Source organism: Neolamprologus brichardi, chromosome 2, assembly GCF_056152115.1.
Source record: "Neolamprologus brichardi isolate AB-2024 chromosome 2, ASM5615211v1, whole genome shotgun sequence".
NCBI classification, from domain to species: Eukaryota; Metazoa; Chordata; class Actinopteri; order Cichliformes; family Cichlidae; genus Neolamprologus; species Neolamprologus brichardi.
Window position 1 is genome coordinate 19,124,560 of NC_142105.1, and position 24,267 is coordinate 19,148,826.

At 42.8% G+C, this 24,267-nt stretch overlaps 2 protein-coding genes across 5 annotated transcripts; one reads left to right on the forward strand and one right to left on the reverse strand.

The window, feature by feature from the left end:
- Positions 1–754: 754 nt before the first annotated feature.
- On the reverse strand, positions 755–3,107 carry fgf20b (fibroblast growth factor 20b). Its single transcript, XM_006781809.3, has 3 exons — positions 2,255–3,107; positions 1,934–2,037; positions 755–1,786 (listed from the first exon to the last, which is right to left on the reverse strand). The coding sequence occupies exons 1-3, from the start codon at positions 2,526–2,528 to the stop codon at positions 1,541–1,543; spliced, it is 624 nt and encodes a 207-aa protein (XP_006781872.1). The 5' UTR covers positions 2,529–3,107; the 3' UTR covers positions 755–1,540.
- Positions 3,108–3,336: 229 nt separating this feature from the next.
- On the forward strand, positions 3,337–24,038 carry micu3b (mitochondrial calcium uptake 3b). Of its 4 annotated transcripts, none has more exons than XM_006781807.3 (15): positions 3,337–3,642; positions 6,464–6,608; positions 9,181–9,212; positions 9,371–9,449; positions 13,587–13,634; positions 13,748–13,830; positions 13,906–13,977; positions 15,799–15,840; positions 17,660–17,755; positions 18,198–18,286; positions 18,512–18,683; positions 20,718–20,826; positions 22,045–22,202; positions 22,661–22,729; positions 23,776–24,038. In XM_006781807.3, the coding sequence occupies exons 1-14, from the start codon at positions 3,376–3,378 to the stop codon at positions 22,727–22,729; spliced, it is 1,461 nt and encodes a 486-aa protein (XP_006781870.2). In that variant the 5' UTR covers positions 3,337–3,375; the 3' UTR covers positions 23,776–24,038. The 4 variants fall into 4 exon arrangements, with proteins under 4 accessions (XP_006781870.2, XP_035766333.2, XP_006781871.2 ...); XM_035910440.2 differs by having other exon boundaries at positions 23,779–24,038; XM_006781808.3 differs by lacking the exon at positions 17,660–17,755.
- Positions 24,039–24,267: the final 229 nt, after the last annotated feature.

Here is a 24,267-nt window from a genome sequence, read left to right on the forward strand (position 1 = left end):
AGTTGGCAGCAGGGTTGACTATCCATATCAAGACAACCCCACTGGCTCACACACTCACACACGCTTAGTTCACAGACTGATCTTTCATGCTTCAACACAGATCTGATCCCAACCATGGAGGAAACTGTGTACAGATAAGAGATACTGCAATGTAGTTTTCTTTTGATGTTCATGTGCAATTAATATTTTGAACATAAAGACATATTGAGAAAAAAAAGAGAGAGAGACTACAATTTCTTAAAGATGTCTTGGCCACCTGGACATTCTTTAATAGGACATGACAACAAGGCTACAAATCTCAAATGGTGAGCAGGACTTTCTTAATCCTTATCGCCCTGACCTCTTCTTTTTATGCAGCTACTAAAGTGGCAGGGCCCAAGCTAAAGGTCAGATTTTATTTGGCTCCGATCACGTCCTCTACGTTTGGAGCGTTCGGGAGGGAAGCTTTGAAGTTTTATGCATCCATCAGGTCTACGATTCATCTCCGGGCGTAATGGCATCCATAAAGAAAGACAACATTGATCTCATAAGCAGGTTTAAACTGTTGAGAGGCAAAGTTAACCAGTAAAGCACACCTTTTTTTAACCCCCCCCCTCCCCCCTCCATATCGATTAATAGGTGAACACACTGTGCGATCGCTACCCTTATAAGCTCACAAACACAGCATTTTAATCAGAATTTCAGCAATTTATTGTTTATAGTGTCACTTTGCTGACTTCAAATGTAACAGTAGTTTGGTTATAATTGCCGTGTCAAAAAAAACAAAAAGTAATTCAAAGTAATCACATTATGATAAAATGCATGCCAGATGTGGGAATCTTTTCCAAGAATTTGCTATTGTTTTTCATATTTTTTTAGTCACTAGTACTAGCTGAATAAACGACAGTTCAGTTCAGTGTGTCAGTTTTTCTATAGTACAGTTTCTAGTGGGCTTTTGTTTTCTATATTATCGTTACAATTCTAGCTGTAAAAATATATTCTCAAATAAATAAATATATAACATAAATATGTGTATCTAAAATGAATAAATAAGCTTTTACACTTAGTTTTTTTAAACAGGTCTAAAGACAGGTGAGATTAAAAAAAAAATCTGTATTCCTTCAAAGTCCTTCTGATCAAGCTACGTCTCTCTGAGTGACACTGTAGTACCATCTTGTAATGTCACAGATTCCCACAGACTCCACACCACCTGAAATCTCTGTCCAACCGAGGAGATACTCCACAACCGTTCAGCCCTGCTTCTTATTTGTCTCCTAATCCACGCAGGTACTTTTGTGGAAACAAATGATGCCCTCATGCAGAGCGTGCAGACATTCTAGCCTGTCCTCCTGGCTGCTGAGAGATGATGGCCCGTGCATTCCTACAAGAGGCCCCCCACCCCCTTCTCCGATGCCTTTATCCCCGCTGGTCGGGCTGCTGTTCGCCAGCCTGCGACCGGTCACATCCCCGCCTGCGTCCCTCCTTCTTCCTTTCTGCTCCCATGACTGCCTGCCAGGGCTTTTTAAGCATCTATTCCTGATCTGGACCAGGCCTCCAGCTCTCAGCTGTGTCCCAGGATATCCCTGTACAGCTCTGGCACACGCTCTGGGTCCACAGGCCTGGGCAAGAAGTGTGTAAATTTCTGGTGCCGCCTGGATTTAGTCCCATCCCTTGGTGTCCCATCTTTATTTAATGCCACAAAGTAACGCGTCCCTTTGTCGCCGTGCTTGTAGCGGTTGGATGAATACGTGTTGTACCAGTTCTCCTCAAACTGCTCCCTGAAGACACAATCAGCCGTGAGCTCCTTCTGCAACATGATGTGGGGGAAAACAGAAACACACATCCCAGTTATTCATTAGGATTATTAATTATAGAGGAATGAAAAAGTCTCTCGCAGGGGAAAAAATTGAGAAATAAAGATTTGGGCAACAGGAACAAGTGAAATGATACTTACAGAGCCATACAGCTCTCCTTTGTTGTTCATCCCCAGATAGAGTCCACTGTCCACCCCTTTAATGCTTATCAATCCAACAGCCAGGCTTATGAATTCCAAAATACCTGCAGGAGAATAACACAGTTGGTCTGTAAAGCCTGGCAGAGATAAACTCTCAGTTCATTACCACAATTAATATTTGTAAATAATCAGAATCAGATCGAAACCTGTCTGTTCTAATACCATTGTTGGCGCGTTTTCTTTCTTTCTCTCATTTGTTTAATCTCAACTACTTTTCTCCAAGTGGAATTATATTTTGAAAAAAATGATCTTAGTATTTACCAAAACGGCTGTGGTCCTTCCTCGTGCCTTGCACTGTGCCATCCGGAAGTATTTCCAGATGAAATCCAGTTCTGCAGTACAACTGCCTCCTCCTGAGAATTCCTTTGAGGTGCGTTAAATCCGAGAATCTGTCCCCAGGTACGAGGTGCTCTTCCAGCCGCGTCTGGCTCTCCGTGAGGAAGAAATGAGAGCCGACTTGTGCGACACCGTCGATGCCGTGCCAGACGCCTCCAACTTCTCCCAGAGTGGCAGCACCACCACCAGCAGCAGCCATCGCGTCCGAGCTCAGCGGGTAAAGTTCAGAGAGGAGGTCCGGAGGGAGCGCTCTTGCGTAGTAGGCTACCTGGCTGCCCTTATTGCATGTTTACGTCCCTTCTCCTCCTGTGTTACTTAGCACATGTCCCCGTGTGGCAGTCACAGCCTCGGGTTCGTTTCCCCTGACATCAAACACTCAGAAAATCTCAGCTACTGGCTGCACAGACTTCTCCGGGTTGTTGTTGGGTTTTTTCTTTTTTAAGGTGCGCCTTCTTCATCAGTTGGAGGTGGGCTGCAGTTGCTGGTCAGACAGCCCGCATGTTGCATACCTGTCCACAGTAGATGCTCGCGCCTCTGTTGTGCCGTGGCGGAGGTTTCAGTAAGTAAGGGGCTCGGTGAACGCTGCAGTGCAGGTAAAAGGAGCTCCTGGAGGTTTTGTGCTCAGAGGCAGGTGCAAAACCACAGGACTCGTAGTGGGCGGGGCTGTCAGATTAGACGTGCCCTTACAGGGCCTTTTTTCCCCTCTTATCTCAGTAAGAGAGAGAGAGAGAGAGGGTTGTTGGTGGGCTGGTGGCTTAAACTGAGCGCGTGCATCACTTAAAATAAAACCACATATAGCAAAGATAAACTATAAGCCACTTTACATCACCTTTTACACGAGATATAACTCTACGTGTAGTTCCCCCCCCCCCCAGCAGTTCTTTCACTCCTACAAATTTGACGCTCTTTAATCCATGAGCTACTTGAAATACCCACGGCATTTCTCGCGAGCTCGCGAGTAGCAGACGGCTCGAGCTCCCCTGCTCTCCCTCTCTCTCTCTGTGTGTGCGCGTGATATCGGTTACGACACCATAGTGTAAACAGCCATGGCTGCACTGCGCAGGCTTATCGTTTCATTCAGCTCCAAAGCAGAGACGTTCACGGCGCGGAAACCGCCTCAAACACCCTCAAAGGCGACTAAAGCGCAGAAACTTATCGCAGCGGGAGCGAGCATCACAGCCGGCGCCGCTTATTATTACTATTACTATTATTACTCCTGCCGCTCGCACGTCGGTAGGCGCCCTGGACTGAAGAGCCACGTCGAGGCTCGGCTCATGCATCTGGCGCTGCCATCAGTTTCCGCCACCGATAAGGTACGATAAAGTAAGCAGCGGCTGCTGTATGGCGACAACATTCAGCTCACTCCAACACACACACACACACACACACACACACAGAGGAAAGAAATTAAAAATACTCCCAGTTTATCTTCAATGAATAGCAGCAACCTGAACCCCAGCACGTGATCACCAAGACAGCCTCGTGCACGTGAAGTGACAGTTATAATTATATGTCGTTACCATAAGGAGCTATCCGCGACGTTTGGTGCTGAAATGGCAAAAAAAAAAAGTGGTCAAAAGGCATCCTAGATCGCGTGGCCAAGTGGCCACCATGACTGAAGGTTTTGCCTGATTGGCTTACAGCCTATGGGCCATGACTGAACATTTAATGTTGTGTACGCACCGCTGTGTAGATTTAAGTGGTGGATAACATAAGAGGAACACCTGACTGCATTTGTAACCAGATACTGTGCTGCAGTGTATTTGTTAATATCAGAACTTGTTCTGTGTGGTGTTTTCTAAAATACTTTCCTATAATTTACTATTTTAGCATTTTGTAAGTGCTCTGAATGACTTGTAGTATGATGATATATACTGCAGTATACTTCCTCTATCTATACTCTCACGGGTCAGTTTGTCAGATGCACCTTCCTATTACCAGGTTTCACTCTTTTGCCTTCACAACTGCTTTAATCCTTCATTTCATAAATGCAACAAGGTGGTGGAAACACTCTTCTGAGGTTCTGGTCAATGTTGACATGACAGCATCACACAGTTGCTGCTGATGTGTCGGCTTCACTTCCACGATAGGAGTCTCCTGTATCAGCACATCCCAAAGGTGCTCTGTTTGACTGAGATCTGGTGACTGTGGAGGCCATTTGAGTGCAGTGAACTCACTGTCATGTTCAAGAGGTCAAGACTGTGATAATAAGGGGATGAGTATAATCGATACAATACTCAGGTAGGCTATAGTGTTTAAATGATACTTAGTTGTTACTAACAGGCCCCAAGTGTGCCAAGAAAATATGCCCTGCACCGTCACACACCACCACCAGCCTAAACTGTCGATACAAGGCAGGATGGATCATGCTTTCATGCTGTTTCTGCCAAATTGTGGCCCTACAATCCAAATGTCTCTTGAGAAATTGAGACTCATTAGACTAGGAGACTTTTTTCCCAACGTTCTATTGTTCAGTTTTGGTGAGCTGGTGTGAATTATAGCCTCTGTTCTTCTGCTGCTGTAGCCCATCTGTTTCAAACTTAGACGTGTTGTGCATTCAGAAATGCTCTTCAGCATACCTTGGTTGTGTTGAGTTACTGTTGCCTTCCTATCAGCCCGAAGTAATCTGGCCATTCTCCTCTGACCTCTGGCATCAACATGGCATTTTTGCCCAGAGAAGTGCTGCTCACTGGATATTTTCTCTTTTTCAGACCACTCGCTGTAAACCCTAGAGACAGCTGTGTGGGAAAATCCCAATCTGGCATTAAAAACCATGCCATGTTCAAAGTCACTTAAAAAAATCACCTTTCTTCCCCATTCTGGTGGTCAGTTTCGACTCCATCAGGTTTTCTTCACTGCATCTACGTGCTTAAATGCATTGAGTTGCTTCCATGTGATTGGCTGATAAGATATTTGTGTTTAAAAGAACTTGAACAAGTGTATCTAATAAAGTGGCCAGTAAGTGATCATCTTATCTAAACAGGACTGGATGTTACAATCTTTTTTAAATATTATGTTTTCTTTGTATGTAAACCAGAACAACACACAAAGGAGTCATTTTAATTCTTTAAAGCTTCTTTAAACCATGAAGTAATTGCCAGAAAATTAAATCCTTTTTGTGAACCTTCTGATAAAAAAATTAAATATTAATTTGCATATATGAGTTTTAATTTGTGTCATATTTGCTGCATCAGGGGGAATCACACTGATGATGTAGAAATCTAAAAAATAAAACCTGAATTCACGTATCAAATATTGGCTTTAAAGGATTAAAACACACTGGAAAGCATATTTAGTAGCATTTAGACAAAGAGGACAACTGAAAAAAATAAATAATAAATAGATAAATTAAAATCCAAAGAAACAAGTAATTGCTGTCACTTCAGCAGATTTTTAAATGTTTCTGATTCAGGTCTCTGTTTATACCTATTCTTTTCAGCACCAATTATAAGCTTTATATACAGACTTTTGCAACCTGGTTCTAATTGTTTAACCTGCGTGCATTGTGTCCTGTTACACAGCACTGCAGAAATGTGTCGACAATGCTAACAAGATTTTTACAGATCATTGGGAGATGTAAACAAACTCGTAAACCATGTGTGATGTGCTCGCTTGGCTCCACGCAGCGAAAAGATTGCTTCTCTGATATCTGTGGCTAGGCTCAACTGGTGTCCACATAAAGGGGGGATCCAGGGACACAGAAAACTGGACACCAGAGTTTGGCGGACATGGTGATATTTGATGAGAGGCGGGGGTGGTTAGAGGGGGTTTAATGGTTAAGCAGAGGGGGGCACGCATTCCCCGGGTGTTTGCTCTGTGCCCAGTGGACCTGGCGGTGTGCCACCTGACAGAGAGATCCACTCTGTCTTCACCAGTCCGGCCTTCTGATCTGCCTGGGTTTGAGCAGTTGTAGGGACATTATCTGCTGTGCAGGGATGAAAAATAAGGCTGACATAACATGCGCCCCATTACCGAATTAAAGCATGGGCTTCTTTGTTGTGCCATGTGAGCGAAGCTTTTCGTGACAGAAAAAAGCTTCCATGGATTTCATAAGAAGCATCTTTCAGACACTATAATCACTGATATGATTTGCAGTATTTCATGGCGCGTGTGTGTCTGTGTGTGTGCTTGCAGACAAGGACCTACGGTCTGGATGATGGAGATGCCTACATGTCCTCCTATGAAAACAGATTTCGTCTGTTCAGTTCGGTGGAGTACGAAGGACGGCTCTACATGACTCCACTGAACTTCATCGAGTCGGTCACTCTGAGCGAACCAAGTGAGTGAGTCAGCTCCTGACAGCCAGCTCACAACACAGTGCCACATGTCCTTTGAAAGGAATGAAGGAATGAGTGTTGGTGCTCGGGTCAAATGGTTAGCCAGTCAATTAATCTCTTACTTATTCTACCTTATAAAATGCCAGGATTAGCTTGAAGATTTCAGTGTGGCCTTTGGGGCTATAAAGAGTGTGTTTTCCTCCTTTTTTTCACTACACGGTCAAACAATTCATAAATATTGAAAATAATCCCTATCTGCTTTTAAATCTTTGTCCTTTATTGAGCCAATAGGACCTTTGGAGACCTTAGAACAAGAAACTGACAGTAAAAAACTTTTTTTCAGTTCACCTATGTGTATTGCTTTAGCACATTGAAATAAATGGTAAAATTGAGTTTTGGTTCTTTTCTTACAGCTCAGTAAATAAAGCCACAATGTAAAATTCAATTCAGTTTATTTTATCTATATAAAATCAATTAAACCTCTTTATATTTTAAGGTAAAGACCCTAAAATAAAACAAAGGAAACAGAGAAAACCCCAACAATCACATGACCCCCTGTGAGCAAGCACTTTGGTGACAGTGGGAAGGAAAAACTCCCTTTTAACAGGAAGAAACCTTCAGCAGAACCAGGCTCAGGGAGGGGTGGGGCCATCTGCTGTGCCTTGTTTATAATAAACAAGCATTTTTTGATCATTTTTTGATGATCAGACATACCAGGTTCAAATCCAGGGGTCGGGTGCTCATTCCATGGAAGAATCAGCTGTTTTTCTTTTTCTTCTTTTGTAAAATAACTTTAGTATACTTAACAAAGCAACACGAAATTGTACCTTCCTGTTAAAACGGTTCACGGTTACAGGCCCTTGAAGCACATATAAGTTGGCTGAAATATTTTAGCTTTTTAATTCAGGTTATTCAGCCAACATTTTTAAGTCCTCAGAGCCTCTTGAATACACATCCAGGAGAGCATGATGGACAGCAAGAAATGGTGTATCCTCCCAAGCCAACCCGGCATGCTTCCACCCACACCTCATCAGGTGTTTAATTAAGCCCATGCAACACCCAAACAGTCCACCATCATCAGTGCGAGGACAGTTCGGGCTGCAGAGGGACGTAACACTTTACTTGACTGTCGTCTCTTTATCTCACGGTTTTGTGTTCCACCTTTATCAATAATCTTGTTAATTATTTTCATACTAATATAGCTTTTAGTGGCTACTGACTGCTACCTGGAGCCTCAGGTTAGGGTTGGACCAACATTTAGCACCTGTAACTATGCTGTATTGTGTCTCGCAGGGGTTCATATCGGAAAGTGCCATTCCAGAAATCAGACTTTTCAGGAGTCAGGAACTTTGGCAAAGGAATCTCATTTAGTTTCTCTGGTTAAGACTGCAGGATGTGTGTAAAATATGGAGTTTTGAATTCAGCATCTTTTTTTTCTCCTTGGCTGATCACAAAGACAGGGTGGGGACAAGTCCTTATCATTTACTGGGATGCTAATTTTACAGTGAAAAGCAGGCTCTTGAGTTCAGTGGCATCCTAAACGCAGGTGATAATTCTTCTGGTGAGATTACATTTGTTTTATTAAAGATTTATCTGACTTTGATTTATTTAAAGATGTCTCTGTCATCCGTGTACGAGGACCTGGTCTACCATTTACTTCACAAACAGCAGATGCCGCATGGCCTCCATGAGCTTTGTTGTTCTGCAAATGAATTAACTGCTTTTGTCAGCTGCCATTTGCTTAATTATATGTCCGTCATGTTTCCAGATAAATCTCCACTCCTTCATCCGATTGTTTTCAGTTACGCAATGATTTAATAGCAGTTTAAAAAAAAAGCATCAACAAAAAAACCCCCCAGGGTGTTGTTTTCCGGAATATCCTTGTTGCTGAGGGCCTGCGAAGTATCATCGGACAATTAGACACAGCTATAAGTGCTTTCAGTCATAACACCTGCATAAAGATAGACATCTTTACCAGCAACCTTACTTTTATGGCTCATTTATGTGGTAACAAAGTCACAGAGACCCACAGAGACCAAACAACTTAGTACAGATACCATAAATGTAATGATAAGGCGGTCTTGACTTACTGTGATTGATCGTAACATTAGGTGTGTGGCCTCTATCGCTGCATCTAATGATGAAGGTAAACAGGACGCAGAAAGGTAGTGGCACGCTATTTGTTATTGTTGTGAAGCTGCTTAGTGTTTATTTGCTAAATTTTAATCTCAAATTTTAATTTCATGGTAGGAGTGTGGCTGTAATAAAGCCATGCTTTTCTGTTCAGTGCTGCCATACATAAGATCTGCAGGATTATTAACATGATGATGGTGATCGTTATTCCAGACAGAGGCTTTAAAATGTGTCGGTGGAGGGTTAATGTCAATGTTATCGACACAGTTTCCCAGCCAGGTGTTTTTATGATGTGTTCTGCTTATCTTCTGCTTTATTGGGCCCTGGAATGTGTTCATGGAAACACAGCGTATATTTCTGTCCCTGTAAACACTTGTTTTCACTCGTGCTTCCCAGTCCTGTACTCCTGACTCGACTAACTGTTGGCCTTGTTTCGTTTAGGTAGGAGAGTCTGCAAGTCCCTCACGAAAAAGGTGAGTTGTCCCGTCATTTGTAGCCCTTGATGCTGCTTCACAGAGCCTCCTCCTTATCTGTGTAAAATCCTCTCAAAGTACTGTAACACCAGCAAATACATCACACTGAAGGGCTAAGAAATGAATGTGAGATTAGGGATTTGCTTCTGTTCTTGCAGGAATTAGACAAGATGCTGGCTGATACCCCACCTGTTTGGAAAGGATCATCTAATTTGTTTAGAAATCTCCGTGAACGAGGTAAAGAACCCGCTCTGTGTGTTCCTGCTGTACACATAAATCCTTTGTGAGATTTTATTTTTTAAGGCCCTCCCATGTCTCGTTCAATGCGTGCTCTGTTGTCCATGTGCCAATCTGGAGTCGTAGTTTCTATCTTATTTAGTTAACCTTTTCGTGAAGGAATGGCTCATTGATGGTACAGCACACACAACAAGGCTTGTTTGTGTCTGTAGTAAAATGCTTCAAAGGTGAAGTTATTGGAAGCTCATAAATTACATAATTATGACTATAAGCAGCCTGTGACAAGGATTCTTGAAAAAAAAGCACTTAAAAATGTTACGAATGTTAGGAAAAGATTCATAAATCCGGCGATATAGAAGAGACATAAACTAGACTAAAATTCAGGTCAAACTAATATAATACTAGAACTTAACGTTATCTCAATATATAAGCAAAGAAAATACGAAATTACAGAAAAATGCTGGGTCACAGACCCAGCCTCCAAAAAACACAAGTACATAAATTATTTGTTTGGTTCAATTTAATTCAGTTTTATTTATACAGCACCAAATCACAACAACCGTCACTCCAAGGCACTTTGTAATGCAAGGTAGACCCTACAATAATACATACAGAGGAGAAACCCAACAATCGTTTGACTCCCTATAAGCAAGCACTTAGGCGACAGTGGGAAGGAAAAACTCCCTTTTAACAGGAAGAAACCTCCGGCAGAACCAGGCTCAGGGAGGGGTGGGGCCATCTGCTGTGATTGGTTGGGGAGAGAGAAGGAAGACAGGATAAAGACATGCTGTGGAAGAGAGACAGAGATTAATAACAGATATGATTCAACACAGAGAGGTCTGTTAATACATAGAGAGCGAGAAAGGTGACTGGAAAGGAAAAACTCAATGCATCATGGGAATCCCCCGGCAGCCTACATCTATTGCAGCATAACTAAGGGAGGATTCAGGGTCACCTGGTCCAGCCCTAACTATATGCTTTAGCAAAAAGGAAAGTTTTAAGCAACAAGTTTTAATTAGGGTCACCTTATCTAACAATAACTATAAGCTAATGTTGAAAATAGTAAGGCACTGTTTCCAGAATCCAAACTGGGATGAGAGGGCTCTGAAAGTTGATGAAACTCTAGGAACTACAAGGATAATAAGGTACTATGAGGTCTTACAGCGTTCTGGATCAACAGAGGTGGTGAGCAACAGTTCTCTTTCGCGTTTTTCTTTGGACACTGGACGCCTTTATTAGCTGAAAACTTGGCATGGTGCACAGTGTATCCATAAAATAAAAGAAAACTTGAGAAGTGGATGAAAAAATACCCAGGCTTAAAAACTATCTTCAGCAGTTGATTAGTATGTGAAAAGTCATGTCTTTAATAAACTGAGACAAAACCTGAGAGATGCATCTGACCCTTTAGCTGATCCATGTACTGTTCACTGAAACCTCATCAGAAATGATCTCAGTGGATGGATGGCTGTCAAGAAGCCGTTCTTAAGGAAGGGAAACAGGGACAAAAGGCTGACGTACGTATGCCGAATTACACAAGAACTGGACTGATTTGAATGTTTTGGAGAGAGAGAGGTACAACAGTGAGTGTCTACAGCCAACTGTAAAACACGGTGGAGGCTCTGTCATGGTTTGAGGTGCTTTCAGCCAGTGGTGTTGGGAATCTTGTTAAAACAACCTATGATGGCCTATCAGCAAGCACTTGGTGACAGTGGGAAGGAAAAACTCCCTTTTAACTCCAGCAGAACCAGACTCAGGGAGGGGCAGCCATCTGCTGACTGGTTGGATGTGAGGGGAGTAAGACTGGACAAAAGACACACTGGGGATACTCCCAACACAGTAAAACCATACCTGGATAGACAAACACACAATGGAACACTATCAGTCACGGATTGGCCTCCCCGGAGCCCGGACCGCAACATTATTGAAGCAGTGTGGGACCATCTTTACAGAGACTGGAACAAAAGGTAGCCGACATCCAAAGAAGAGCTTTGAATGTTTCAGAGCTCTTCCTGAAGACTACTTAAAGAAATAAAAAGAAAGCTGCCTAAGAGAGTTCAGTCTGCGTTGAAGAATAAAGGTGATCATACAAATATTCACTTTTAAGCTCGTTATTGTACAAACTCTGTTTTCGCCTTTTATACTATATTTCCCTGTATGTTTGCACGTTTCAATAAATATTCCCATTTTGCTCACAAAATATAAAGAAATGACAAGTTGCTGAAGACTGTATTGCATTTCAGACAGAGCGTCACAAATACGAAGGAGAAAAGGCAACCAAGACAGATTTTCCCTAAGTTTTCTACTTTTAATTACAGTATGCAAAACACACAGTGGGATCCTTCACTTGTAAACCACTACACTATGAGCCACTATGCTCATTATACCATGCACAATTAAAAAGCTAAAACATGAAGAAGGTTAGAGCTTTTAAAATGTTCTGGTGTCACCTACTCAAGTGTAGTGACTTCTTGTTGGTGGCATAAATTATTGAATTTATGTGCTAAGTTTTTACATTGACAGCTCAACTGAAATCTGTTACTTTGCACTCGACAACATTGTGACTTCCCAGTCTTCACCGTGTGCACCGCGCAGGCTCCTGAAGCTCGTAAACCGTACACATGAACACTGCACTCTGCACGTCTTTAGCCTATATGTGCTGAAAACAGCAGACTGTGAAACTGCCGCAAACCTGAGGTCTTTGTGAGATCACACGAAACCCAACTGAAGTTGTCAGTGTGACTCAAAGTCCCCTTTTAATGTTCCCACCTGGGCCTTCAAACTCTGAGCGCAGCAGGTCAGACGTGGCAGTGGAGCATCAGATCTCACTGTTCTGCTCTCCTCCTGTGTTGCTTTAGCTAAGTGCCAATGCTGGGATTTGGAGCTTTTAATCCTGCTGTTAAACGTTGCAGCTTTGTCAGTGAAAAAAGGACTAGATTGATCTGTGAACAAAGCATTGCTTTTGAGAATGAGGGAGCTGTTTGAACCCAGCTGTGTCGAGACATGTCCCACTGGCCACCCCCCTGATCACCACGGACATGATGAAGCCTAAGAATGGCATTGGATTACATCTCCGGGACTGCCACTCTGTATGAAGTGTTTTTGTGGAATTCTTTGTATTGTCTAACAACATCTACTTGAGCTCAGAGGCTGAGCTTGAAGGGAGAAGGGGGGTCTCCCTCCACGAGTGAAGGTGTGTGGTATTGGTGAGACATGGCAGGAATCTTAAAAGTTTTTTTTCCCTGTCTTCAAGCTGTTTAAGCTTTAAAAGCTTTGAAGGTAGAGATCTGTTGTCATTATAGGGTCATACCTGCCAGAGCTGGGTGCTTTGTTTTAGAATATTTTTAGATGATTTTATGGCTGATTCCATGCACGACTGATGATCTTCTCCCACCTTAGTTTGTGCATTCGCAAAATGATTCCAGCTCCAAGGAGAAGCATAAGACGGTAATAACTAAATCTTTCCTGACTAGTTGGGTTTTATTCCTCGAGTGTTCCTCTTTCTGAAAATATCTCCCTGCAGCAAACCTCGTACCTGAATTCTTTTCCCATAACATCCAGAGCAGTCACCCAGAACTATCTTAGCTCGATTCTCTATCTTCCTGAGCAAACAAAAGCTTGGGAATGCTTTCAGAGGCAGGAGGGAGAATCCTCCTTCATTGGTTGAGATGTCTCCTGACACTTACTCTTCTCTTTACCGTGTCACACAACAAAGGGGGCTGAAGGATGCGACACAAAGCCCAAATCGGCTATTCTCAATCAGTGACAGATCACTCGAGAATGTATTACACCTTGTTACCCAAATACGATCAGAAAGCCACGGGCCTTAAATTTGTTTGGGTTTGTGTCCAGATAGGTCAGCTCAGTTGTAAAGTTGGTGTTTGTGTGAGGGGAACACCAAGCATGAAGTAAAAGGCACCTTTTAAGATGTTATCGCCAAGCACGAGGAGATTACCTGTGTCTGAAGGCGTGCTCTGTTTCTTTGGATGGATTGTTCATCTCGGCAGCATGACTTTGAACATCTGCAAACACCTTGAGCTACCTGGTTAAGTCATTTGATGCCATTTTGAGGGTGAAAAGGAACATTTAGGTTTTTATTTCTTGTCTTGACTCTTTTCTTTTTTTTTGTCTTTGTTCTAGGTGTCATCAGTTATACAGAGTACCTCTTCCTGCTCTGCATTTTAACAAGTCAGCATACCTTTGAACTGATTTACTCTGTTATCTTTAAAATTTATATTAAAAAAAAAAAAAAGCAATATAAAGGCGCCTGTCTGACGTAAATCCATTGTGTTTGCTTCTAGAGCCCCATGCAGGCTTCAGGATTGCTTTCAACATGTTTGACGCAGATGGAAATGAAATGGTGGACAAAAGGGAGTTCTTGGTGGTATGGAAATCACCATGATTTATCAGATTTAATCACATGGATTTGATGTTTAATATATGGTATGTTCTATCCTAGCTGGAAGAAATTTTCCGTAAGAAGAAGGACAGAAAAGACATTACTGAAGATATGCAAAGACAGGACCAGCAAGTATGAGCTTAAATCCTTTTTTTAGTGGCTCTAATGGTTTTTTTCACCAGCCCAGATTCACCAGAAAAGGCCTGAATAGCATGCTGCATGCCATCTGCACAAGCAACACTGTGACAAAGTTTGCAGCTTATCATATAGGAACTATTGGAGGTCTGGATCTGTTTTTTTATGCGCTTATCAGACAAACAATGAGGCTTGCTGTGGGGTTAATTTAACACCTTTTCCTGTCTCTGTGCACACGCTGGACACGGTCTATTGATGTCTTGCAAATCATCGGATGGCAGCCCCTCCCTGAGTGTGTTTCCGACTGAGGTTTCTTCCTGTTAAAAGGGAGTTTTTCCTTCCCACTGTCACAGAATACTTACTCATGTTGGTGGTTGCAGTTTTTTCTCTATTAATGTAGTGTCTTTACCTTACAATATAAAGGGCCTTGAGGTGCTAGTGAACTAAACTAATTTCTCAGTACTCACGATGTGCTCATTTCTGGCTCCACACTGAATCCCACTTTGAAGGACTTAGCCGGTGGGTGAAGTCACATTTTTGACATCTCTCTCTGACATACAATCTATGGCAACAACATGCAACAAGGTGGTAATTCAGTGTGTCACAAAAGCTGTTGTGAGGAAACGATAGATGCCACCACTAATTTGCCTCAAGCTAAGCTATTTTTGTTTAAACTGAACATGATAATGAGCTGGAGAGTTATACGCTAACGGTAGAGATAAAACTGAATGCCAAACAAGTTTAGCAACAAACAGCAGCCACCGGTTTGAGTTGCAACACTAGAAAAGTGTTGCTAGCATTACTTAAGTTGGCCATTTTAACTGGGAGTTTACTATTAATGACCTCATATGGCCGTTTGAGGAACTGCAGTTTTCATCCCTTCATTATTCAGTGCATTTTTGCGCTTTGACCACAAATTGGGAATTGGTGTGAACTGACAGAGCTGAAACAAAACATTATTTTTTATATATTTAGCTATTTTTTATGGGCTACAACAGTTTATTTTTAACTGTTTCCAACTAAGAAAAAAAGAGCTTTTAGAAATCCATCGAATGCTGCCCCCTTAGAGCAGAACATAGTTTGCAGCTAAAGAGCCATATTGTCCCTGAGGAGTTGGTGGAGGCCAAAATCAGAGCTGAAAGGAGAATGATTGATTTACATTCAGAAACCTCCAATGAAATGTTGTCAGTCTTCTTCTCATATGAACTTAATAAGCTGGTGAGACGGTGTGTTTACTGCCTGCTCTGTTTCCCGCATTAGTGCCAAAAAAAGAAAAGAAGTAATGCAGATTTAAAGACATCAGTCTGAATCTCAACATTGAGGTCAGATCAGACTGTGTGGGTCTGTGCTCGCTTGAGACACTTGAGAGAGCACTCGCTGCACAGAGGTGACGGTGGTCATACAGGGTAAAACATGCCTAAGGCTTTCATCTTTTTGGAGTTGTCTTACACTGCATGCAGGTGGATGTAAACAGGGCGAGCTCAATAGAGCGATAAGAGCGACTCTTTGAGGTCTTATCTCATAAGAACGCAGCATAGAGGAGCTTATTCTGCTGGGACAAACGTTAGCGTCTCTGGACGGCCTTGAATTAAAATTGCGCCCGTATAACTATCAAAAAGATAATTAGAATGGATTCTCTAGATCAGGATGAGCTGGCTGTGCATTTATAAGGCTTAACAGTAATTTGGGACCATTGTCAGACACGTTGTCTCGACTTAATGTCTTTTCCAGCTGTCTTCCTGTTTTAAAATACATTGTGAATTATAAGCTCACACTCTGCACTAATTCACCTGCCGTCTTTTTTCTTTTGCATTTCAGAGCCTGCAGCTTTATGGAAATCACAAATCCCAGGCTCGCAGCGTATGTAGCCTGTAAACGGCGCCGCTTCTGCACGCTTTCTGGAATGTGGTCTCCTTAACCTGAGTTATCATAGGAAATATACATGTTTCTGAGGGGCTGACACCACCCGTATTTGTCCGAGATAACCTCACTTCACATTCAGTGAAATCCGAAATACCTCACTCTGTGCTTTAGAATTATCTCATATTTGTGTGTGTGGCAAAAGCAGGAGGGGTGCAGCTCAGATGATTTATGTACTCGCCTTTTGTCAGTGTTGGGCAAGAGATTTCACTTCAAAAAGCTCTTACCTGAAGACTGACACCGCTTTTGCCCGGACCCACATGTTTTATTTTTACAGTTTCTTGAGGAGTGGTATTTAGGCTCAGGTTACCTTTAGAGATGGGTTTGACCATGAAGATGCCAGTCAGACAGGAGCAGCAGAAGCACTGTGAAAGCCGCTCTGCAAACACATAGGAGAGCCTGCAGCTAACACAGAGCGCTGCTTGAACACTTTACCTGTAGGTGTGTCTTCTTCTTTCTTTTTTGTGTGTTTTGATTCCCTCTGCTTTACTGTAGGTGTCTTTCCTTCACAGAGTTCAAAAGTCAAACCTTTTCAATAAGACATAACAGGCACGTCTTGAGTGCTGCGGTTGGGCTTTCCCCAGCATATTCTAATTACAAGTGTTTCAGAGTATTTTCATGGGATGAGATGGGAACAGCGGCGAGCATTAAAGAGCTGTTCCGTAATTAGCTGCGGGATCATGCCGTACATCTCCCTCTTTGCTAAGAAGCACTGAGGCGTAGAGGAAGAGCTGTTTTATCAGCTGTCTCGCTTTCTCCCTCGGGCCTGAGAGATGAAAAAAAGAACTGAATAAGATAAATAAATATTATGAAATGAAGCAAGCCACACTTAAGAACACGTGTCAGCAGCAGCTGGCTGCTTCTGGTTGGTTTTTGTCATACTTTTGTTTTTCAGGGAGGTGATGTCGGGACTTGAGAGGCCTTGAGGCTCAAGAAATGATGGGTTGAAATAATAAACAATGAGAATGAGAGGGGACCAACATCTTTTGGTTCATAAGTGGGAGTTACATTTGTTTTTCTTCACTAAATGGAAGACTGGTTTCCTGTGATCTTTTTTTTAATTTTTTTTATTGCACATCAGTAAGGAGAAAATGTTTTCTGGAGCAGCTGTAGTAGCTCCGCGGCAGAAGGAGGAGGAAGGAGTGTAAACTGTAATAATGGTAATTATCCATTAATCAAAGATCTAAGCAGCCCGAGCTCGTTGAGAAAAATACAGCAGTGTGGCTTCCAGTAAGTATCGAGCAGTGGATGTGACGTGGGGCAAAAAAACACTACAGTTCTGGAGATGGAAGGTGTTTCATTGCCTGCATTTACTTTGCAGTGTAGCATCAAACGATGACATATTGTCGGATTCAGTTTCAGCGCTGACCCGGCATGAATCCTCCTCCAGGTCTTACACCTCGCATGCTTTGGACATGTGTTAGCCACGTTGGCTCGACATCCCTGCCAAGAGGCTGCATGCATCGCTGCAGCACAGGCTCATGTCAGGGACGATCAGCCTCTTGGATACGCAGGTGTCAGCCCCGCGCTGTTTCTGCATGTGTCTGTCCCCGTTGTCTCTGTGGGTATTCAGCTCACCTGTCTGTCTTTCTTTTGTACGCCTGCCCAGTTCTCCATCTCGCTCTGTTTCCTCGATCCTCCCGCCTGTAACGCCGTGTACCGTCTGAGTCTGTGCATCCACCTTCCATTCCCCTTCTCTTGGTGACACGAACCAGATGTGTTATGTCTTCTAACAGCTGTGCTTCGATTGCTACCACAGGTTCTAAAAAAAGACGGTCAGCATGTGGCTGCCCAAGGCATGTGGGATGTTCTCAGACGTGGCACAAGTCAAGTTCTGTTTTCTGATCTCACCGAGGTAGCCGGGCACTTTTTTAAGCTGCTTTTTTGCTAAATAATCACCAAAACGATGCTGTGCATCATCTCAGTTTCCTCATGCTTCTGCTGGAATCTGACAATAATGTGTTAGGGAGCGCAGCAGAGCGCGCTCTCCACTTACGCATCTGTCTGATCAGTGGTTTGAATTTTTTAAATGGCGCGTCGACAGAAAGAAGCGTGGCATGGCTGATGGTTCTGTTGCATGGCACACGTTTGTTAAAAAGGAGAATTAATTAATTCTGAGTCGAGCTAAATCTGAAACATTCAAAAGCTGAACCTGACAGCTGGATGGGAAGTTTTGTTGAAACTTTGTTTCTGCTTTAATGGTTGCAGTAATCAGTGGGATTTGTTGCATTGTGTGGTTTTGCAGTCTGTAGCTAAATCTGTGTGTTAATGCTGTGAACTTTTGTTCCCTCTCATAGAACGTGGACTTAAAATCGGAGACCACACTCTTGGTGCATTTCTTTGGGAAAAAAGGCAAAGCTGAGTTGAAATTTGAGGATTTTTACAAGTGAGTTGAGAAACCCGTTGCTTGCTCGGTGATTAATGACGATGTCCCTGGAAAAAAAATCATTATCTGACGCTATTATATGGCCATTAATCATTTTCATACCGTACCGTACTAACCCACCGACAGTTAGTGGTTTTGTTATTGACTATGTTAAGTATTCCTTTGTACCAAGCTTCTGGCGATGGCGTTTCCTGTCAGCAGCTGCCGTCTGTCTCACTCCTTCAGGTTCATGGACAACCTGCAGACAGAGGTGCTTGAGATAGAGTTCCTCTCCTACTCCAAAGGCATGCCCACCATTGGCGAGGAAGATTTTGCTCAGGTCCTCCTTTGCTACACCAATGTTGAGGATGTTAGCGGGTATCTGGAGAACATGCGTCACAGTATACCAGATGAAAAGGTGCGCTTTTACCTTCAATTTCCCTTTGTCAACATTACTCAAAGAACAAGGTTTAACCTACAGTATAATATAATCCCCCTACTTCCTAACAATGAATTTAAGAAGTACATCTGTATTTTCATTATAGCCTGTATGAATGAAAACTCTCATGTCACCCGAAGTTTAAAGTGTTGCACCTTTAAAAAATAAAATACCATATTGACGTGTCCATGCCCTTCATCATACAGCATGATGAAGGCCGTGGTCTTATTCATGCTGTCACAAAACCTTTAACCTTCATTTAGTTGGAAGAGTTGAGTTATATGCATGTTATATATGACATGCATATAACTCAACTCAACTCTTTCAGTACAATTGTTATGAAGGGGTAAATATACGGTGGCCCTGAGAAGTCAAACGCACTGCAGCCCGAGAAAACACCAGCAAAAGCACAGAAAAGCCAACAAAACACCAAAACCGAAACATTGTGTTTTGTGTGCTTTTGCAGCATTTTGTCTATTTGCTTGTGTTTTCTTAAATTGCCTGGCTGCTGTAGATTTAGCTATAGTGACCAAATAATTTTTGCAGCAGGTTGTATACATTGTCCCCCCTGCTGTATAGATGCCCATGAGTCGGCTTGCTTTTGGAGCCTCAAGTGGCCACACAGGGAAGTGCAGTTTTTGGCAACTGTGCATTGACTTTGTTTTTCTGCAGCAGCAGCCGCAGCTCAGAATTTCTGCATTTCACTGCATGCTTTCTGTAATTAGCTGCCGAGTATAAGAAAAGAGGGTTGACATTTGTTTGTGCTAAACTTTAGCTTGAAGATGGTTAGTTTAATTTAACTCAGTTTGCACTTAAGTATACATGGGAATGATATCGCCCCTATAGTCCAGTATACTCTCTATCCTAAATGGAAGATATGTGTTGCTGCTAATTGGCAAACTACTACATCAGACAAGATAAGACCTTGTAAAGCCACAAAATATTGTGCCGTCTTGTTAAATTCCCAAAATGAAAGAATTCCCACTTCTGTGTGGCCCGAATAAAACACAAAGCTTCAAAATTGCTAAACCCCAATAAAAACAACTGCAAAAGTCATAACACTACATCAGTCCAGCAGTCGGAGGGGATTTCCAAAAGCTATGCAGCCTTTTCACCAGATGCTCTGTAGAATCATGATTCTTCTACAAAGACAAAGTTTGGATCCTCGCGTGGTGATGTGGGGCTCTAATCCCGAAGTAGTCTGCGAAGATATTGGTTTACATGAACATGGAAACTTTTCATCCATCTCTTCCTTTTAATGCCGCTCTGTGAATTAGCTGTTGAGTGAAACAGCCTCATTTTGGCTTGAATTTGTTTTTCCTCTTGGCACGCTGACCCGCATGAGAAGGTGCCAGCAGCTCCTCAGCCAACTGGAGTAGCTTGTTGCTAGATTTCCATTGATAATCAAGTGGGTCTCGTCATTACGCTGAGAGATATTTTATGGCTCTCACATTGTTAAAACAGCAAAGCATCACAGATTAGTCATTACTCCATTTGTTCGGCTGAGTGTGTTGTCTGTTTGGCTGGGCCCCCGGCGAGAGAAGCAGCTAGTAGCTGCAGGATGGTTGAGTGGACATCAATGGGCTCGGTGTTATAGTCATCAGCCAAGCCTGAGATGTTTGGGGATTCATCACTTTTGTTTTTGTTTATTCAAGTATCAGGTTAATCTGCTTTAGAAAAGTCTGCAAACGGCCTGACCTCTTCCCAAAAGCGACGATCCTCCCCCCCTTCCTCACCCGCTGCTGACAGCTCAGCATGTCCATACCGCACAGGGAAAATCCAGCAATGTATACTTTGTCTGTTTGGGTGTGTTATCTATCTGATGACTCCAAGGTCCCACACACACTAAAGGATTCCCCACAAGATAAAAGAAAGCAGATTACGCATTGTGTGAATTTTAGCACACGGTGCCGGAGTGTTGACACATGTGTCTTGTTTGCTTTACGTGTCTCGGCGGTATCGTGTCCGTGAATAAAAGCTTTGCTTTTTTATTTGGTTATTATTCCTGTGCAGGGAATCACTTTTGAGGAGTTTCGGTCCTTCTTCCAATTCCTTAACAACCTGGAGGATTTTACCATCGCCATGCAAATGTACAACTTTGCCAACCGCTCAACTGGGCAAGGTAACGTCTCACATTGTGGATGCATGGACAGAAGGTGCTTTTAAAGTGATTTTAGTTGTATTTTGTCTCTCTGACTTCTTGTTGTCTGTCTCTGACTCATGGGGGAAAACCAAAAACACAACTTCTAAACTTCTATAGAAAGGACCAAGCATTTCGTAGTCTACCTGGACTAATTATAAAGAGTTTTAAGTCGAGAAAAATCCGTCCATCCATTCTACTCCGCTTAACCTTTTTCAGGCTTGCGGGAGGACTGAAGCCTATCCCAGCTGTCTCAGGGCGAGAGGCAGGGTACACCCTGGACAGGTCGCCAGTCTGTCGCATGACGTCAAAATCTGTGATATCATAAATAACTACAGTTTATGATCATTCCAACTCTAATGTTAAATTTCTTTATGTTTGTAAAAAGAGACAAAAAGTGCAGAGTTTAAACGTCTCCTTAGCATCATTACCATTAACAGATCCGAAAAAAATGGTGCCATCATCTAGCTAGAGCCAAAAAAAGTAAATCCACACCTGAACACTGAATCTACATGTGAGTGTATTAACAGATTACAACTGCTCAAGCAGCCTCCAGTGCAGGAGGTTACCTGCCTGGAGGGATTTGCTCCCATGCAGCTACAAGAGTGTTTTGTGAGGCTGGTCAGAGATGATGGGCTCGATGACCTTTCACTCATAGGTGACTTTGGCTGAAGTGTTCAGCCTGCGCTTTAGCTGCTCCTGTCTAAAATGTGATTTGATGCTTTGTGTAGAACTCGAGTCTTAAATCCATTCGATTAAAATAGAAGTATATTTATTTGTTGCACAGAGTGTCGTAAATTGCTCCACCAGTCTGAGTTGTGCTCTTCATGAATAAATTAACCTCTCTGACTTTCATTTAAAAGTTGAGAGAGCTTTAATATTTATAATATTGTTCCTTTGACCAACCACAGCATTAGATTCACCAGCCTAATATGGTGATGGTGCCACCAAAACAGCTTGGAGCCACTCAGGGCATAAATAAGGCCTTCTGAGGGCGCCTCGTGTCCTTGGTCTGACATATCGCACAGATGCTTAGTTGGATGGAGATCCAGGGAATCATGGAGCGTGGCAGGACTGCAGCAATGTTTAGGTGGATGGTATCAAAGTACGATCCACATAATTGCGAGGATCCAAAGCTTGATACTGATGTTTGATACTGTTAACATTGGTAATACACATGTGATAATGTGTCACCTGCAGAGGAATTTGCCAGAGCAGTGTACGTGGCCACCGGCATCAAACTGACCCCCCACTTGGTCAGCACTGTCTTCAGGATCTTCGACGAGGACCACGACAATAAGCTCAGCCACAGGGAGTTTGTTGGTGTCATGAAGGACCGGCTGCACCGCGGTGCTGGGGTAGGACAGCTGAGGGCTTTTATGCATTATTGATCTATTTTCTGCTTTTTTTTTCTTTAACTCTCTCTGTCAGTGCAAATGGGCTCAAAGGTGAGCACATAAATCAGAGTCAAACAGGAAAATACGGTTTAATTAAGAACTCAAATATGCATGTTTACATTCAGCGGTACTGTAAAGAATTTCCTCTACTTGATCAGCTTCTAGTAACAAAATCGTCATGTGTTCTGCTTAATTTTAACTTTAAGTAAAGGCTGATTTTGTGCCGTTTTTCTTTAGCTTGCAGTATCCTTAGATACACCACATAGTCATGTTTAAATTACACTCCTGCTGCATTTTGTCACTGAAACACAACTCAAAGATTTGAGCTTTATATGGCACTATACTGCCATCTAGTGGCTTCTCTTCAAATCAAACTGACTTTCTTTCTCTTTCTTTCCCCTTTCGCACATAATTCACAGGGCGTCCGAGTGGAGGAAAAGTTTGTCTCTTTCAAATCCTGCATGAAGAAGGAGCTTTCAGGCAAATAGGTAAAAGCTTTTTGCACGGTGTCAGCGTTCACTGACGAATGGGACAAAATACAAAGAATTAAAAACTGCACTACAGCAGCACACAGTCTTTGGAGATGTGTTTGAAGCCCACGCTGTCCTCGTCGGCAGCATTAAGTTTCACTGTAATATTAACGCCTGAACAACTGCCACCAGATACCGGCTTAGGCCTGCATACATGAGCAGTGAGCAGTGCAGTTTAAAGCTGTATACATGTTTCAAAGGAACCTCGCAGGAGAGGGCATAATAATCTGATCTCTGATTAAAAAAAAGAAAAAAAGGAAGGAAGAAAAGGAAAAAAAGGAAGGAAGGAACAGTGGTGAACTGCTGGCAGGGTCATGGACAGGCAATGCTGACTGATGCAAACGGGGAGTGAAGGCTGGCCCGCATGATCCGATCCAACAGGCGAGCTCATGTAGCTCAAACTGCTGGAATCTTAATGCTGGTTCTGACAGAAAGGTGTCAGAATACACAGAGCATCACAGTTTGTTGGGTATGGAAACGCTTCTATAGGAATAAGGTGAGCTGGTGAAGGCGCTGTTAGGTTGTGGGTAATGTTCTGCTGGAATGGTTTAAGGAGCACAACAATGAGTTTGAGGTGTTGACTTGGCCTCCAAATTCCCCACATCTCAACTTACAGGACTGAAAGGATCTGTTGCTAACGTCCTGGTGCCAGATACCACAGCACACCTTCAGGGGTCTAGTGGAGCCCGTGCCTCGATGGGTCAGGGCTGTTTTGGCAGCAAAAGGGGCACAAACACGATTTTAGGCAGCTGGGCACAGTGTTGTGCTCAATAGGTGTACAGAGCCTGTGCTAAAAATTTACTGTACTAAACTTACATCATACTTCAAAAGACCTTGATTTTTTTCTTCTCTACATACTTGCAGGACTGCTGCTTCACTGAGCTCCATGACCTTTTTTAAGAGAAGGTTTTTGTTCCTCAGAGGGAAATACTGAATTGTCTTAATGCTCCCTTAATGCGATTTGGTTTCATGGTTACTTTTTTTTTCTCTCTCTGTTTTGTCAGCAGGTGCAGGTCCCAGCACCAGTGCATGTCTTACAGTGTGGATCAGCAGCCTCTCCTGTCTGCGACGACAGAAGTGTTAATGCACACTGCAGCACATTATTGCTCTATCTTAGAAGCTTTGAAATAAACAGGATGTGGCATGAAGAGGATGTGGTCAGCCAAATGGAAGAGGCGTTGTAAGCGGTCAAATGAACACAGTGACCTGCTACTTAACACCAAGCGTTACAGGACTCTGCAAGTCTAACTATATGCTTTTGCTATTTATTTATTTATTTAAAAAAGAAAAATCAGGGTTTTCTTATTAATGCTTAAGTATTTTTTTTGGTCACTCGTTCTGTCCTGAGACTGATATGCCTGCATACTTGGTCCTTTTGTGGTCTCTGCAGCCCCCCTGAACAGATCAGCTTCCCCTCCTCCTCTCGCTCGCCCCAAAGCTCTGCAGCTAAAACCCTCCAGGATCCTCCAGAGAGGCAGCAGGCCCGAACACACTCA